The 19264-nt window shown below is 38.9% G+C and overlaps 1 protein-coding gene across 3 annotated transcripts in view; it reads left to right on the plus strand.

Moving 5' to 3' along the window:
- Positions 1 to 19264, plus strand: part of RAMP3 (receptor activity modifying protein 3) — a 70812-nt gene that overhangs the window by 10102 nt on the left and 41446 nt on the right. For 2 of the 3 annotated variants that reach the window (XM_021382277.1, XM_021382278.1), the window contains exons 2-3: positions 8857 to 8886; positions 11091 to 11223. In XM_021382277.1, coding sequence (XP_021237952.1) covers positions 8857 to 8886; positions 11091 to 11223 — 163 coding nt within the window. Of the gene's footprint in view, positions 1 to 8856; positions 8887 to 11090; positions 11224 to 12333; positions 12496 to 19264 lie in introns of all 3 variants that reach the window. The other variant, XR_002433852.1, reaches the window with a different exon arrangement.

The following is a 19264-nucleotide window of genomic DNA, read 5'->3' on the forward strand; positions in this document are numbered from 1 at the left end:
AATTACTTTATAATTGCATCATTATTTCCATAGTCAATGTGAAATGGAGACTGCAGTAACAGCACTACACAGGGCTATAATGAAACTGAAGTAGAGCAGATGTTTAGGGGAAAGAAAAAACAAGCTTTTCACCTCCTCTTGCTAGAAGCATATTTGTATTCATTAATGATTAAGAGATATGATCTGGTTGGTGTAGAGATTATAAATATGTGTGATTGCTACTGTATCCTGAGACCTCGAAGACCGAGTCTCAGGGTGGAATTTTAGATGAAAATGAGCACAACTTTGCAATGCCTGTAGATATATCCTAAATAACAACCCTTTCTAAATTTCCTGAGAACAGGGACAGAAATAACTTCAACCAGTGATAGTTTGGATTTGTTTGGGAAGCTGTTCTTACATTTCTGCCTGGCTATAGCATTTCCTGAGGAGCATTCTCCTCTGGAATTCAGTTCTCTTTCAGAAGCCACCTTAAATTATGTGCTGGCACCTATACTATTGTTGAATGTAATATCTAAACAGTTTCTAGTACCATCTAGTACCATGAGTTAATTATTCTTCTTCAGTTTTCTTCTCTGGAAAGATCTTGAGTAGGGATTTCCATTAAGGAGCACATTTGTCTATACCGCACTCTCTTAGAGAGTGTGAAGAGTTTACTTCAAGCAAATGGTTCTGCTCTTTAGTTCATCTACTGTCTGAAAATCAGTGGTTTTAAATTACTATATTTCAATTACACTGTGCTCCAATAAAAGCATTGTAGAACAGAAAAGAGTTGAAGAAAGTATTATTTGACACTTCAGATTGAGCCACATTAATTCCATGTAGTATACATCTGTCGTGGTTTTTTGATTTTATTGTTGTCGGTGTTCCACATCATAACAACTGGCAGTTAAAGAGTTAATGTCCTGGTTTCTGCGGACTGCTGTTTTTGGGTGTTTGGTTCTCGGGGGGGGGAGGGGAGGAGCTGCATTCCCCAGGTGTCTTTTTGTCTGGAGGGGGTTGGTGAAGCCGCCTGGCAGACCGGGAGTTTCCTCTCTTCGTATGTAGAGGAGAAGCACGTGGTCCCCCTGCAGCTTACAGAGTAAGAATTTCAGCTTTGAACTCTCTGTTTTTGATTTATTGGCCTCAATTTCGATATCATATTTAGTAAATTAATGTTCCTAAGATTGTTGCTGCTGTTTTGTTTTAGACTCATCTACGGTTTTCCTACCCTTCCCCTTTTCCCTTTGTTTTCCCCAGGGCATGGGTCCCCTGCCGCATTAGTCACGGGACTGCCCCTAAACCGCTGACACTTTTTTCCCTCTTTTCTCTTTTCTGGGCTAGTGGACCTGTGGGCCTGCTGTTCCCCTGTCATGGACACAGATCCGTAGATAATGCCATGACAAGATTTAAATATTTGATTGTTAAGTAGTTCCCTTCCTAAATCTGTTGTTGAACTGGTATGTTTTATTTAAAAGTATTTAAATACAACTTATTGATTAAATAGTTCTTTAGATAAAGCATACTGGTTTCAAGCAAAGTAGTACAAAATCCACCCAGCAACTCTGGAAGTACACATAGGCTGTTCAGACAGTGTCAAGTATTATTTATATGCTGGCAGCAATACTTTAAGCACTTTACAAAGAAATATGTAAAAGACAATTACTTGTATTTCTTCTCTGAAAAAGTCACAATTGAAGTTTGAATTCACAATAATTAGCACGCTTCTTTGTAGTCACTGGAAAACTCTTCAACATGAGACTGAACAGTTGATGCCCTCAGTATTCCTGTTGATTTGTACTGATGAAATGATAAAGCTTAAATTGCTTCCTTTCATGCTTTTCTTTCTCTGAAGCACTTTAATGAAGACTTTAATGACCAAAATTGTTAACTGTCTGAAATTGTCTTACCAACTCAAAATCAGTAACATAGTACTTTCAACTATGATGACATGCAGTTTAGTCCTGTACTTTCAGTTTTAAGTATTACCTTTCATTGACTAATATGTCTTCCACACAGTTGACACAAGAAAACATGTATGAAGTATTAAAAAGATTTCAGTATCAGGACAAGGGATAATGCAAAGCTGACTTCTGTGTTAGGCTTTGTCTTCAGATAACTCTTGGTCATAAAGAAACCACTTTAAATTTCCAGGTTGTACTCCTGCCAAAACCAGCTGTATCTGTATTTCTCCCACACAAGATCTCTTACCTGCTGTCAGCTCTGAGAAAATCCCTGAGTGTTCCCTTGAGGTCAGCCCAGGAAAAATAATTTTACATATGCCACATTGTATGCTCACAACTCCTGGGTAGATCATTGCTCCTTTCCAAACCCAGATTGCTTTGTAGTATATTACTGATATGCAGTAGGAGTTGCGGAGAGCTGGGCTGTGCTAGACTTTACTGATGCACCAACAGATAAATCCATCCTGTTGTTTACTTTGCTCCTGTGTGATACAGGAATGATTCCTTTTGGGACAATTTTGAATGCAAGTTTAGTGCTTTTTTTCAAGTATTATATTTATTTCAAGCTTCTGTTTGTTCCTATCATCTTTCTTTTGTGTTGGATTCTTGTCGTTACTGGCCCTTGTGAACTCTGTTGCTTTCACACTATATGGTGATGTCCCACTATCTACCCACCCTCCTTGTTCTACTCTTCTTGTAAACAGAACTGTCAAAGGGACAGTTAGTGAACAAAAGGTGATCTTCTGAGCCATGTGTACTGTAGTGAGGATTATTTAAAGATTGGCAGGTGAGACTTCACTTTTTGTACTAACAGTGTTATTTTTTCTTTTTGTAATTTACACAGTTGCTAGACTTGAAACAATTCAGGCACTGACGTAAGCTTTCTCTTTGAGGATAGGCTGCCTGAGAAGTTGTGGTACATTTACCCCATAAATATGTGCTGACATTTCATTGCATAGAAGGTGGAGGGTGTGCAGCTGGAGCAGTTTTTGATGGTGGTGGAAAAACAAGTGTGCAGGTTTGCTTGCAGTGCTTTGTATGGGCAGACAAGCCTTAGCAAAAAGTTATGGTGGAGTGAGGGTTGAAATAAATTCCAAGTGGATCTGAGGTTATCCCAGATGTGAACTGATTCCCTCTGTCAGCCAGCCAGTGCCAGGAGGGCTTCGGTGACGGACCATCATAGACTTTCCCATCAAGTTTCAGGATTGCTCAGCTTCATCATAATCTGAGGGGTCTTGGCAACATACACTTGAAATATCTCCCATATGGGGCTTCTAGAGAAGTCTTCAGAGAATGTGGCCACATTACATTGATGTTAACTCCTTTTTTATTCTGTATTTATACAGACTCTGCTGCAGTGGGGTTCTTGAGCTTGTAAAAGCCCAGGACAAAGGATAATAAAGAAATCCTACCTCAGCTGTAACCTAGTGCACTAGGGTGCCTGCTCACTTGTTGGAACATAGGTGAAGTTCTTTCCATGGAAATTTCTGAGTAGATTAGATACTCACAGTGTGCATTCCTGCCAGAAAACATGTAATGGTATGACTTTGGGTTTAAATAGAAGATTGATGAATTTGCTGACTAAGCAACAGGCATTTTTATGTAACATTTTCTTAGTTTCATATGACATCAAGTGGAAGAAGTTTTTAAGGGAGTGGGAGGGCATCTTACTTTCTTCTACAGACCAGGGCTAGCTGGGTGTCAGTGGTAAGCAATTGCTTGTGCATCACTTGTTATATACATATAGTCATACCTATTTTCCTTTTCTCTATCTTAGTAAATAGTTCTACCTAAACCCACAAGTTCTATTTTGTTTCTTTTATTATTCTCTCCTCCACCCCATTGGGAAGAGGGGGAGCGAGAAAACGTCCATGTGGTGCTAAGCCACATTCCAAGTTAAACCACAACAGTCAGTTTGGCACCCAACGTGGGGCCTGAAGGGTTGACACATGGTGTTGTGGTAGTTGCTAGTCATGATACTGAGGTTGATTTCCGCCCCCCCCCCCCCCCCTTATGGAGCTCTTTTGAGAGTCTTCTCACTGAACTATACTGTGTAGCACCTTGTTTGTTGGATTAAGGTTTTTATTTAGCTATGCTGTGTGGTATTGACTCGCATTATGATAAAATTGGCAACCAAGAAACGAATGTTCTGTGCATATCTGGCACTGTGGTCATCTCTGAGTTTTTGAAGCTATATTGTTGATGCTATTAGCAATTATACTCTGCTTTGTCTCCTTGGGAAGCCCGACTATGGAGGAGAACACTTTCCAGCAGTTCCTCAGCCTCCCTTTCACTTTTCCTTTTATTCCCTAGAGCCTGAGAACTGGTTACAGCAGCTCTTGAGAGTTTTGAATATCCATGGGATGTTCAAACCAGCATGCTCCTATTGCCATGTGTGATGAATGTGTTTCAGGTTATGTTTAAGATTAAACAATTAGTTAAGAATATCACACAGGTATCAGCCCTGGGGCAGGATAGTTCTGAGTGACAGGGAGTATAGGATGGTATGGGCAGGTGTCTAGGGCAGTGAGCACCCCCAGTGATTTGGAACTTAACCACTTAACCACTGCAGAATCCTGAAAAACTAACAATATTTGGAAAGGTCTGCTGTCACCCTGGCAATCCTGAAGAGGCACAAATCACTGCAGTATGCTGGGGCCTGGCCTATGCCTATCAAGCTCTGTTCAACACTATTCAGCATCGTCAAGGGGAAGAGAATACTTCAGGACCTGACAGCAATGTGTCAGGCCCTGTGGCTGCTCTGATTCCCAGGATGGGCTCTGTGGCTGCTCTAACACTTCTCATGGACGTAGGAGGTGCCACAACACTCACAACCAGTCCTGTGGTCACTTCAGTCTCTGCGACAAGCCCCAGGTTGAGTGGCAAATTGATTGTTGGGGTTTAATCTGGCAGATGGCTTAGCACCATGCAGTCATTTTCTCACTCTCCTGTTCCCACTGGGATGGGGGAGAAAATAATAATTAAAAAAAAATACAACCAAAGTAGAACTCGTAGATCGAGATAAAACCATTTACTAAAATAGAGAAAAGGAAAATAGTTATGACTATATATATATGTATATATAAATGTATATAACAAGCGATATAAAATCAATTGCTCAACACCCCCCAGCTGATGCCTCTTGAGCAGTGGAAGAGAGCAAGATGAACTCTCACTCCCTTCAGAACTCCTTCTGCATGATGTCATATGCTATGGAACAGTCCTTTGTCCATTTTAAGAAAGCTGTCCTAATCTTGTTCCCTGCCAGCCCCTTGGGCCCTTTGCTGTGAATGGCCTTGGCTTTATACAATGCTGCTTAGGAAGCAACTATAAAAATTGGTGTGTTATCAACATTGTTTTTCTCCTTGAACCAAAACATAGCATCATACTAGACACTTGGAAGAAAACAATTCTTTCCCAGCTGAAACTAAGATAGTCTGGAGCACAAGTTGTATGAGAATTGACTGAGGGAGCTGGGATTGTTTAGTCTGGAGAACAGGAGGCTCAGGGGAGACCTTATTACTCTCTACAACTACCTGAAGGGAGGTTGTAGTGAGGTGTGGGATTGGCCCCTTTTTCCAGGTAACTAGTGACAGGAGGAGAGGTAATGGATTTAAGTTGCACCAGCGGAGGTTCAGGTTGGGTATTTAGGAAAAAAAAAAATTATTCTCAGAAAGAGTGGTAAGTATCAGAACAAGCTGTCCAGTCAGGTGATGGAGTTACAGTCCCTGGAGGTTTTGAAGAAAAGGGTAGATGTTGCATTGAGTGACATGGTTCAGTGGGTATAGTGGTGATGGGTTGATGGTTGGACTAGACGATCTTAGTGATCTTTCCAACCTTAAAGATTCCATGATCACAGCTTTCCTGTGCAACACTGGAGAAGTTGCTCAATCTCTTATTTATAAAGGATGGACATGTTTTTCTTACTAGTTCTTTCTCATTGTACATTGTGTTTTATTTACCTTGCCATGATATTTTGAGGCTCACTGCAGCAGTAACTATGGAGGGTTTAGATATCAATGATAGGAAATGATAGAGGAAGAATTGCAGGTACAGTCTGTGGTCTTCAAGGGGACTAGCTATGTCTATGCTTCTGGGCTGTTTCCTCAAAATGGGTGCGTTTGGCTTACTCATAAAGTGAGTACTTTTAGTTTGGTCTTCAGTTTTCTGCAGTTGATAAAAGTACATTTTCAAGTACAGATTAAAGAAAAACCTGTCCAGGGACTCAAGTATATTTACTAGTACAAAAACTTATATCTTTGGAAAAAAGTGGCTTTATGAAAGAGATACAGTCATCAGAGTGTATAATGATATTTCTGCTCCTTGTGTTTGGATGCAAAAAAAATTCTAATGCATTGATTCCTGCTCTGCACGGTTTCAGTACATACTGGCTCATTAGTAACTAGCATAAATGTTATTCCTTGTCTAGAAGATAAATATATTCCTTAGAACAGGGATGTCCAGCCTTTTGGCTTCTCTGGTCTGCACTGAGTGAAGAGGTATTGTCTTTGGCTGCATATAAAATATGTAGGTCACTCCAAAAGTGGTGCCTCCTTTTTTTTTCCATGGAAACGGCAACAGCTACAAAGAGCAGAATAACACTATTTGATAGAGCACATTCTCAGCTACTTTTCATCATAGTCATCACCATTAGCTATGCATTTTTGCCAGCGGTAAACAAGAGCCTGCATGCCGCACTCATAAAAATCTGCACCAGTGGAGGGGACCTGCTGTGGCCACTGCCAAAACACATCATCCACTGACTCACTGTTCTTACATCCACTGTTCGGTCTCCAGAAATGTTCAGCAAGTGTCAAGGAATGTCAATGCTCCCATTTTTTTCTGCATGGAGCAATTTAATTACACACCATTTCTTTATATGCGCTTCCATGTCAGACTCCATTCTGTCAGACTGTCTCTCTGCTGCTATCTGTCACATGGCAACAAAACTTAACAGAATACTGGTGAAAAGGTTCAGCCTCTGCTCTAATGCCACCAACATATGCCTCTGTCTTAGTGATCAACATATTACAACAGGAGGCATTACTTTCAGAGCAGCCCTCATCTGTAATATAGTTAAGTTTTGTTGCTTATCTACATTATCTTATACTTTTATTAAAGCATAAAAAGAAAACGGCAGAAACATAAAACTAGTGGGATATTTGATCTTGTTCTTGTCAACCTAATGCGTCCATGTCTGGTTCAATGGAAGTGGTTGCAATTCCTAGTGAGTTCTCAAAGTGCTCCTCTGAGATTTTGATGAAATTTTACTCTTCTTGTACTTCACTCTTGAAAATAAATGTTCATAAATGTAGATACTACCTGTTTCTCTGGTAAGATAAGTCTTATGAAAATCTGGTAAAGAGACATGATCAAATTTTTGGGTTGAATATCTGATTGCAACTCTATACATTTCATTTCAAAATATGCAGAAAATGTATGTACGTTAACTAAAGTGGAGCTGCAAATATAGAAAAAAAACAAAACAAAAAAACACAAGACTTTTTCATCAATCTTGAAAGATATTCTCAAATTCCTCTATCAAAATGCAAAGCAAGGCTGCATATTTTTGTTCACTGGTCTGTGTTTAGTCAGTTTATCAAAATACATAAAATTATTTCCCATAACTTGAGTTGTCACTGCACTGCACCTTTCCCATGTCCTGGCTTCAGCCCAGGCAGTGCCAATCACACACTGATGTTTGGTTGTTACTGAGTCATTGATATGCGCCCAGATCCAGGCTGATGCCACTCAGCAGGGAAAAGCCACCACAACAATGTTGTGGGGCAGGAGGTGGGCCACAGTGAGAGTGTACCAGGCCACATGGGGCCCATGGGCTGTGAGTTGGTCATGCCTTCCTTATAGGGATCTAAATATTTCTCAGATGTACGCGTGCAACATTTTGCTTGCAACACTGTCAAGAGTGTGGCATATTTCAGTGAAGGTAGAGTCTACATCAATATGATTAGGATTGAAATTTTTCTACGTACTTCTTCGCTTATTTTACTGAAGTGACATACCACGCCTGAAAAAGGAGAAGGAGGAGAAAAGGAGGAGGAAAAGGAGAAGAACCATCTTGGTGAAATTACTCATTTCATTTCTGATGCAAAGTTAACGCTATAAAGACTTGCCAGCAATTTATTATTATTATTATTTTTTTTTAGTAAGAGAGCGAAAATAATCAAAGCCACATCCCTCTTAGTAAAATCCAAAGTGTGACTGGAGCTGTGCTAACACACTGGATTCCTGTTAATTTCATCCATGTGGTTGTACTGAAAATTGCTGATCTGAAGACTCCTCCTGTTGGCATATTTCTGTTTGGATGCTCATCTGTATAAAACAGTAATGGATTTTCAACTTGTGTTTTTCAAAATGCATGGCGAAAGGTGGAAACTGTGAAACATAGGATTGCATTTCCAAATGAATAGAGAACTCATTGTTTATGATTCTGTGCCTGCTTAATTTTACTAGCAAAAGGTTGTTTTTTTTTTTTTTGCTTTACACTTCAAAATGTGCAGTTGACCTACATTTCAAGTGGATGTGTTAGCTTCTCCGGTTCTTTTATGTCAGCACTCTAAAGAAACTAAAACAAAAAAAAAATTGCTATCCTCACTCTTTCGTGTAGTTTCCAACATAAAGGAGTAGTATAGGCAGACCCATAGTAAGTCTGTATGGCTCACTCATTTAGAGGATAGATAAAAAGCAATTTAAAACAGAATGTTATTCAGATTTTCCTTTCCAGTGTTTTCCTTTCAAATGTACTCTTTAATAAAACTGAAACTTGTGTTCAGATGAAAATTTTGAATACCCTGTTGAGTCAAAAATTATGTTTAAGTCTGGTTATATCTGCACTAAATCTCTTATGATAGAATGAAGATGTCTAACTCATCTTTCTCTTTTTTCCTCCTACTAGTTAATGGTCTAATGACGCTTGGATTAGCAGGTGAGCTTTACTTCTAAAATTCAGACTTACAAATTTCTGTTTTGTTAATGCCAGCCATTTGAGAATCACTTTCATTCTATCTCATTTCAAAATTATGCAACTTTCCTGCTTTTTTCTTTTTGCAATTGATCTTTTCTACTGTATGAACATAGCATTTTAGTATTTTGTAAATGTCAGTATAAATAGAGATGGTAAAATTGTACAACTGTGCATAATTTTGAACTCCTTTAGTCAGGGATTTAGATGGTAACAATATGATGACACACTAGTTTCTATCAGGTGTCTCTATCAGAGTTTCTTGTACAACCTTGTAAAATATTGAAGTTCTAAAAAGAAACAACCAAACATACCATGACCATAGAAAATCCATTTTAAACACCTCACAAATTTTTAGCGCAAGTTATGTAATGGAGAAGAAACTTGTGTTCTGTTGGATTATAAATCATATGATAGTTGACAGTTTAGATTACCCTTCCATAGAAGTCTGATTTGCCTAACTTTTGTCTAAACATCAGTGTGAGATTTAAGTTGACAGATCTACAACTTGTATATCTGGTTTTGGATTCTGCCTACCTTTAATATTCATCTATACATCTAGTTTTGAAAAATATAGCTTACACCTGCTGCAGCTACCAGATGAATTGGTGGGAATGCTTAAATAGAAAGGTTCATAGTATCATGCTGAGTTTCAGAGGTCAAAATTACGGTGCCTTTATTTCATAATTTTCACCATTTTTCTCAATGGTGATTAATTGTATTTCTGATTTATTTATTGTTTCCTGACCTTGGCAAGGGCTTCGTGTCAGCCATAAGAGTACTGTCATCAAGTATAATGAAGAAGGTATGGTCAGATGTAAAGGGTTTATTCAGGTAGTCTCAATTAATCAGCTGTACACCTGGAGAAGTTTGTGGCCAGCATGAGATAGTAGGATTAAATAGACTATCCAGTTATGGGCCTACTGCTGTTTGAAAACATGTTTTCATGCTTCCAATAGATGTGATAGCTGTCTCTCATTTGTCACATGGGAAGTCACCAACTCACTAATGGAAGTCAGAAGGCAACAAATCCAGATTATACAGAGTGTGTGGTAGGACAGTCCAGCCAAGATTGACAATGTACTCTGCAGTCTTCAAACTGGCATGGTGACAGATGTTATTGTGTTGAAAGAGAAAGGTTGTCTTCTTCACTGGCCTGATCATGGTACTGCAAATCTCTAGCTTAGTCAGCACTGTGATCTAGCAGTCAGAGCTGACCTGGTTTGTCCAGGTTCTGGGATACATGATCATTCTTTTCCTATCCCATATGACAGCATACATCACTTTACCAGCTGGGACCTGTGTCATGAACTTTTTATTCGATGGGGAATTCACATCAACACTCCATGTATTGCTGTTTTGACTCTGGTTTGTAGTGCCTTGTCTTTCATTTTGCTGTTGTCACTGCTGAAGCATATCACCTACCACCTCACTGCGCTAATATCCGCTGTTTGGTCTCCATAAATGTTCAGCAAGTGTCAAAGAATGTCAATGGGTGCAATTTTTTTTCTGCATGGAGGAATTCAATTCCACACCTTTGCTTCAGACACCACTTAGTCAGACTGCCGCTCTGCTTCTGTCACGTGGCAACAAAATGTAATGGAATATTGGTGGGAACGTTCAACCTCTACTGCCAGACCACCAGTATCTGCCTCTGATGTTATAGGCCAATAGAATAAAACAGGAGGCATTCCTTTCAGAGCAGCCCTTGTATTTCATTTAATGGCTGCGCTAAGGAAAAATCTTAATAGTGACTATGAGATTCCAAGCAGAGGTGATCAAATGCGTCTTGCAAATGTTTCTAGCTCAGTGGGACACATCTGTGTAAGCTTTGAAAGTACTTTCTACACTATGACTAATAACTCCAGTTAGCTTTAAATTATAAGTGCAGATGGGGCGTAGTAAGTTAGTAAAAGGAGAAGTTAAGATTTCAAAAGTATCTAGGCAGTTTTCTCTGAATTAGATCTAATGGATAACACTTTGAACAGTTGCATACTGAGTAACATTTTAAATAAATTTATGTAAATGCATATTTTATCTAAAATTGTTTAGAAACTTGAATGTTATGTCTACAACATTAATTGTCAAGCAGGAAGAGTTTGCAAATCATGCCTTCATGCTTCTTCTATTTCAATACTTGATATTTAATGCTTTCTGATCTTACCTAGGTGTGCATCAACAGATTAATCTCTGCAATGAATCTCTCATGTTAGAGAAGTTGCCTGCCTGTGGAAGGTTCTTTGAAGAGATGATGAAGAAAGTGGACTCCAAAAAATGGTGCAACCTGACAGAATTTATCATGTAAGTGTTAGTTTTGGTTTTGATACCTTTCACTGTATAACGGTGTTTGTCCTTTAAAAAAAAAAAAAAAAGAGCCTCAAATATCTTGAAAATGCCTACTAAAAATGTGCAAGTTCTCTAAAACAGAATAGACTGGACATCTCTATTTTATGTCTCAAATATCACTGGCTAGGTTTGCTAACATAAGATCATAGGAAGTTCCCTACCAACACGAGGAAATCTTGTTTACTTTGAGGGTGACAGAATGCTAAAACAAGCTGCCCAGAGAGTCTATGGAGTCTCCTTCTCTGGCGATATTCAAAAGCCACCTGGACGCTTTCCTGTGTAACTTACTCTAGGAAAATTACTTCAGTAGGGGAGGAAGGACTAGATGATCTTAAAAGGTCCTTTCCAACCTCTATGATTCTGTAACACAGTGACATTTTGGCAATTCTTTTGATGAAAAAGTTCTAGTTAAACACTAAAAATATCTTGAAGTCAGTGAAAGAAGATTTTGCTTTAACCTTTCACCTGCCTTTGTAGTATTATTCAATTATGACAGCAGTGAAAATTCATGATAGTACTTCATGAAAGAATAATTCCACTAACATACTTTCTTCTGTTTTTTTTTTTTTTGGTGTTTTTTTAATTTAAATTTCAGAGCACCTTTCACAACACTTTTGTTTGGTGCTAGTTGTCTTTTTCACCATATGGAAGACAGGATTTATTATTATCCCTAATGCACAAAAAACACTTGTGTTCCAGATAAATTGAAATCGTTCTGTGTTTGTTTTGAAGTTGCAGAGTGCAAAGCTGTAGCTCTTAAGTCCCTGCAATATATTCACATGCACACAGATCAACCAATTTTATAAGTGTGCATAATAGAGCACTTTAATGAATACTAACAAGAGAGCTAATCAACCCTGTTATTGCTTCTACCCCAGACAGTTGTTTTTATATTTAATTCGTATTTCAGTACACTTTCAGTACAAATGTTACTTAAAACCATTTTTCTTTGAAATCACTGAAGCAATGTGCTTCTAGGATCATTCTGGTCTGTACTCGCTGTTGGCAACTGCACGGTTCTCTCTTCTGATATCAGTAAGACAGCAGTAATATTTTCTTCTACAGTTTCAGAAATCCACGTTTTCTGTGAAATCATCCTGTCCAAATGTAAAATTATGTGTAGTGCTGAAACTGCTGCAGTTTGTTTCTGTGCCTGCCAGATAGTGTGGAGAGAGTGGGCACCACCTCTTTTGTTTGAATGACTGCAGTACTGCAACACTGGCAACAGTGAGTGTGACATTATTGCTTTCTTATCTCTTTTTCTGTTTCATATTTGCTGGAGGTATTTAAACATATCTCTACAAAGCTCCACACTTCCAACTGTGTTCTGGAGGAAACCGACAGACCTTGTGTAATTTGTGGCATTTTCGGCTTTGTGGGTCATCAGCTTCTTCAGAGCATGTATTCTCATGTGTAATGCGTGGTTTTTGGGAGCACTGAGTGCCATTTACACCAGCTGAAATCAGGAGAAACTGCGGATGTTCAGCATGTCAGAAAAACAGATTAAAGTGAATTAGCTCTTTTGTGATATGAGCCAGCCTGAACCAGAATTTCTTCCTAGAGTGGTAAAAAGCTAGTTGTCACCACATCCATTACAGCTTAATTTAACCCCAACTATGTTCTTTTTATATGACCTCTGATCTTCTCTCCTACTCAGTATCACCTCATGTGCATTATGCAAGATTTTAACCAGTTCATCTGCAATAGATACAATAACGAAATGTTGCACTGATGTGCTTTGTGCAGTTCCCTACGTCTCTACTGCTGGTAACCCTGTTGACATGTCCCAACCAATAACATTTCATAATTTGATCTTGTCAATTTAGATGCTATTCCCTCTTAGCACTTTTATTTGCATACCCTAGATGATTTTACAAATCTACAGCCTTTTAAAACACAGTCTTAAAGCTTTTGGCATTGGAGTGAAATATGCATTCACAAATTTCTTCCCCAACTGTGGGAAAGAGCAAGAGGAGGTAAGATCATCTTGAACAGCTGGATGAAGCTGCATTGAAAATTGACAAAAAGTCTGTGTATACAAAGGAAAAGTCTTGCAGTTCAGGTACTGCTAAGTTTATTAAACAAGTATCTGCATGTTATGGAGCAATAATTTTCATTTTACAACTCAAAGAATCATAGAATGGTTGGCATCATACTCATCTAAGTAGTTCCACTTATTTTGAAGGAAGAACTGTAGCTTTGTGTCAGTTAATCTACATGCAATTATAATACAATTGTGTTATACCAAAGAACCATTTTTTTTTTGTTATCTTTTTCATAATAGCTATCCTCAACTAAGAGGACTATCTGCTGTAGGAAAGGGTACCTAATGGAATCAAAGTGTTAGACAGTGTTGTTGTTAATGCAGGTGAAAAAGTAGGCAGCTTTTTTGCAAACCTCATGCTAAAATTTAATAAAGAGTTTAAGTATATTGTGCAAGACTTTTCTGAGGTTTGGAGGTGATTGAAGTGTGCAAATTCTCCTAACTCTCAATTAGAGTTAAGAATCCTTTGATAAAGTTAAGAATGCCTTTGTCCATTCTGACAGTGTCTCTCCTTTGGTGTCATTTTCATTCCTCGTACAAGAAAATTCCTGCCTATTTATGGAGGTTACTTTGTCTGAAGATGTCTGTCGTTCTGAGAATTTTCTCATTTTTTTTCTCCTTATTCAGTACTGGAAGAAGAATGCCAACCTCTTCCAAGCGTAACAAGAAAAGTATTTCACATTTTTGAATAATATACATTTTAAAAAAATTATTTCTGTCAATTGTATTTTGGATTCTATCTTAAAAGAGGGAGAGTAGAGGGAGTAATTTGTTTGGAAAATTATTTGTTGAATCATGTATTAATCAGGCAGTATCAGTCTGATTACAAACTCATTTTAAGTGTTCATTGCACTGAAGAAACTGCACATTTAGTTCTACCTTCAGGAATTTTAGTCTGGTGACAGTAGACATGTGATTTGACATAATGTTTTATGAGCTTATAGGCTGATTTCTTCCAGCTCACCGAAGGAACCTTGTCTGATGGAACTGAGACGCTTCTTTATTTGGAGTATTCTGGTAAATTAATGAAAAAATGATATTTTCAGCCATAGTCATTTAAAATTCAGGTTTTTAAACCTAGTAGTATTGGTTTACCCTGATTTTGTGTCTAGCATCCAACAGTAAATATTACTCAACGTTAGATCAGATAGTGGGTTAAAATTTTGAGTTTTGTGTAAAGAAATCTATTTCATTATGCAGTAGTTCCTGCATGGCACTTTTCACTTACAAAGGTCTTAAAAAATTTCACTCTGTGTCTTATCTCAAAATATAATTGCTTATGGAACTCCAACTCTGTATTTTTTTTCCCAATTTTATTATATCTTCAAATAAAGTATTTTCAGAGGTAGAGATAGGGCTGATGGCATTGTCTGATGACATTCGCATGCTCTTTTTGTGAACAGAACACCAGGCACCTCTGGCGTTCAGAAGTTTGTGGACTTCCCACAGATTTGGGCTTAAGTTCTTTTGTAATTTAAAGGTTGTAAGAATATAGAGAAATACTACTGGAAAAGCAAAGGTAGTCATAACATAGATACTTAGTCATAGGCCATCTCCTTTCTCTGATTCAACTATTGGAACTGATGGTCATTTTAGTGACCTGCTATAAGTTTCCCATTTTGTGTAAAAGATGCACATTGTATTTCAGAGACACTGAGAAACAAATGCCATTAAAGAATGTGATCCTATATCCATCACTTAAGCAAATGCACCTAGCAGAAAAGGAAAAAAAAAAAAAAAAAAAAGAGGGCAGTATGCTGCATGATTCCAGATAAAGCGAGAGAGCATCGTTAAGTTTCTCACTGTTTGAATCTGCCAGCCATTTCCTGATGGGACAGAGCAGCCACAGTAACGCTGATTTCCTTTTGGGCTGTTACTCAGAAATATAGGATTTGATTGTTATCTTTATTCTCTGATTTAATCATGTGTCATCTATCTCACTGTAAAGCATCTGGTTATTCCATGCCTGTATTACTGTTGGCAACAGTCATCTTGCAAATATCTGGTTACATAGCTGCTACCTTGGGAGCCTCTAGCCAATCGTTCTTTGTCACCAATGGATTTAAGAAGCTGAGAATTAAATAACAACTTATATTTTACAAGAGAGTTCTGGCAGAGTACCATATATAAGGAGAATATCTGACTTGTCTGTTTCCACAAAAGAACTGTAACAGACTTGTTCCTGCTATCTCTATGCTTCTTTTAACTCATCAAATCTATCTATGACCCAGAGATTCCCTCAACTTTGCTGTGAGTCAGTGGCTCTGTGGAACTGCTTTGTAGTACCTGGAATATGTTACAATTATGAGTTTTTTGAAAGCTTCCTTAACAGAAGAGGAGAGGGCAAAATTTGTCTTCAGCTCTATGTCCGAAGGTGACACATTGCATGTAAAGATGTATCTCAGAGAATTCTCTGCTTTGGTATGAACATGGTGCAAGGCCTGTCCCATACTGATCTACCATTTTTGTATAGCCTCAGTGTAGCTTTCCCAGAACACTATATATCAGACACAAATTACATGAACTGAAGCAATAGAATTCCTTTTGAAAATGTCTAAGAAGATCCACCTATTTTCTGTACAGATGTTGAAGATTTGAAAAAGAATTTTAGGAAAAAAAGATGCATAGGATTATAGCCAATTTGATCTAATCTTCTAAAAAATAATCCTAAAGCTGTTGCTCAGTTTGAAAGTTGATGGAAGTTTTGCTGTTACAATTTGACTTAAGGTAAAGCTAATTAAATGAAGGCTGCTCTTTGAAAGTATCATGTTGGCCCATGATGTCAGAGGTGGCATGGTATGGCAGTGGAGGTTGAACTTAAGTTCTTTATGAGGAAAATCACTCACATAAGCTTACTATACTTGGCATCATGCAAGGACATGCAGAAATTTGCACAGGTTTACCTTGCCTTGGTCAGTGAGATGCTTTTTCTTTCAAAATAAGGCGCTCATACACAGTGAACTCCACTTTATGTAGTCCCTCTGCTTGGAAGCAAACCTCCATCTATACTAGTAAGGATGAAACTTTTGATAGCAAGTTCTTTCTGATACTACATATACGAGGACTGCTGTAAAAATAATGCCTCCTACTTTATTATGGTGGCCCATGAGGCAGGTGTTGGTGGTATGGCATAAGAGGTTAAACCTTCCCAACATTCCATTCCATTTTGTTACCATGTGACACATGGCAGCAGAGGGGCATTCTGACAAAATGGAGTCTGACATGCAAGTGCATATAAAGCAAAGGTGTGTAATTAAGTTCCTCCATGCAGAAAAAATGTGACCATTGACATTTGTTAATGCTTGCTGAACATTTCTGGAGACCAAACAGTGGATGTAAGCACAGTGAGTCAGTAGGTGGTGTGTTTCAGCAGTGGTGACAGCAACAGTGGATCAGTCTGGTGCAGATTTTTATGAGCGTGGCCTGCATGCTTTTGTTCACTGTTGGTGAGAATGCATAGCTATGGTAACTATGTTGAAAAATAGTGTTTTGTAGATGAGAACGTGCTGTATCTACTAGTGTTATTGTGCTCTTTGTATCCTTGTATCTGCACCTAGCACTGACAAGGAATCGTTTTTGGAACAATCAGTGTAGAAGTGACTGCTTTGCAAATAATCACAGTCAAATATTTAAGAATAGAAAGCCAGATGACATTAGTATCAAGGGAAAAACAAAAGGAAGAAACAATGAAGATACTGTATACCTCCGGTTCTTATAGCTTGAAAATAATAACCTCTGCCGACTGAAGCATATATGCAAGAGCTCACCAAGTTGAGGCATTTTCTTTATTACTTGTACAATTTTTCTTCATCTTCCTCACTGACTACTGCATTAGGGACTGCATTCAGCTGCTAGTGTCAAAACATCTGTAGAAGAGGAATGTGCTGTGAAAATGTAAGATCACTGGGCTTGTTTTGTTGTGAAGGTGATTCATATGAGTGAACTCTTTTCCCCAGTATCGTGTCACACTTATAAAATAGTTACCTTATGCTTACTATTTTCAACATTATCAGATAAGCCTAAATTTTAGATTTTGGAATGCATTTTTCTCATGTAAAAGAACCAAACAAAAATGATTGATCAAGCAGGAGCATGCTGTTAATAAAGCTGAGCTTTTTGAAACTGTGTGTGCACTTTGGTGTGGAGTGTGGCTCCAGTGTAGTCTTGCTCATCTACATGCCTGCACCTAATGCTGAGAAGGTGCCCCTGAATGAGAAGAGCCAGTTAGTAGGAAACACTCTCTGCTGGGTCCTGAAATTGAAGTGAGGTTCCTGGAGCCAAATCTTTGAGTGGTCAGTGCAAATGTGATTTTAGATCCAGAGTAATACTGATTAAAAGGAGTACCGCTGTTCCTCAGTTACACCATATAGAGCTGTGTACATTTCTGTCAGGATTTATATCGCAGTATTCAAACTAATACAATGGTTATACATTATTTTAGACTAATGTTAAAAAGTGGCAAATTAGGAATGAATTTGCTCAACAAAAGCTCATTGCATTGTTGCTGTCTCTGAATTATCTTCTGTAATGTTTTTGAGTAACATTTTTTATGTCTGAAAAGTATTCTCTCATTCCTCAAAAGATTGATTGGGGAAGGGAAGCAAAATTCCTTATTTAGCTTGCTGTAATCTCTCCCCATTTTGGCAGTCCCGATTTTGTAGAAGAAAATGCTCTTCATCAGATTAGTGTCTCTGTGAAGGATTGTTATGGTTTTGTGATTTTTTGTTGTCGGTATTCCACATCATTACATCATGTAAGGTACGGGCAGTTAAAGAGTTAATTCCCCGGTTACTGCAAACTACCTTTTTTGGTGTGGCCTTCTGAGGGGGAGGGGAGGAGGTGCACTCCCCAGGGGTCTTTGCGTGAGAGGGGGTGGTGAAGCCATGTGGGAGACGCGGGGTCTGTTCTTCCCAGCCCGGCGGAGAAAGCACGTGGTCCTCCTGCAGTTTACTGTGTAAGATTTTCAGCCTGTAAACCCTCTATCATAATTCTACTAGCCTCATTTTGATATATTTAGTAAAATTAGTTGTTCCTCCTCAGATCGGTGCCGCTGTTTTTGTGTTAAATCCGTCTACGGGTCCCCCTCTTCCCAGGTTGCGGCTCCGCGGCTTCTCTGCCGCTTTAGCTGCTGGACCGCCCGGGGGCTGGCTCTTATCGCCGGCAATTTTTTTTTCTTTCCTTCCTCTTCTCTCGTTTTTTTTTCTTTTGGGCCTGTCCCCCTTGTCACGGACACAGACCCTTAGACAATACCGTGACAAATATTGGTGGAGAATGCGGGCACTAGATCTGCTTTCAATTTTTGGAATGATGCATAAAGGATTAACGGTAATCATGTTCCTCGGAACATACTGGTTTCTGGTTAAGGCTATCATGTTCTGTGTTGGAGTTGTGTGTACATATAACTACATAATGGCGCTGATGGCGATACCGGCCTGGTGCTTGTACCTCCCAGAGGGAGTGGCTAGTTTTACAAACAGCACCGTGGTGAGGCTGGCTTCCAAGTTCTCCCCTCAGTTCCTTATGCACCCTTGGAATTTCAATCTAGCAATCGTGATACCAATTGCTTTGAATGTTTTCCTCCTAATAATAATTTACATTATGTGGAGGAAACTCTCCCCAAAACCGGAAAATGCTGAGTGGCAGGGAATATGGAGAGACCTAGGGAAGACCTTAGAAACATGGGGACCCCCGGTGTCATGGGATTTCACCCTTGAACACCTGTGGGATCCTGAGAAGCTCGGTCAGTTTTTGAGTCAGGGATGGCGCGGCCTAGGCAGATCTGAGGAGGCACAACTTATTTGGGGCCTGGCTTGTGCTTATCGAGCTCTATACAACACTGTTCTTGAGAGAGAGAGTTTCCGGGCTGAAATTCGAACCAGAGGGGGAAGCCCCCAGGCTAAACCTGAGCAAGCACAGGAGGCACCAGTATCCGTGGCAGTTGCTCCTGTGGAA

Source organism: Numida meleagris, unplaced genomic scaffold, assembly GCF_002078875.1.
Source record: "Numida meleagris isolate 19003 breed g44 Domestic line unplaced genomic scaffold, NumMel1.0 unplaced_Scaffold202, whole genome shotgun sequence".
Lineage (NCBI taxonomy): Eukaryota > Metazoa > Chordata > Aves > Galliformes > Numididae > Numida > Numida meleagris.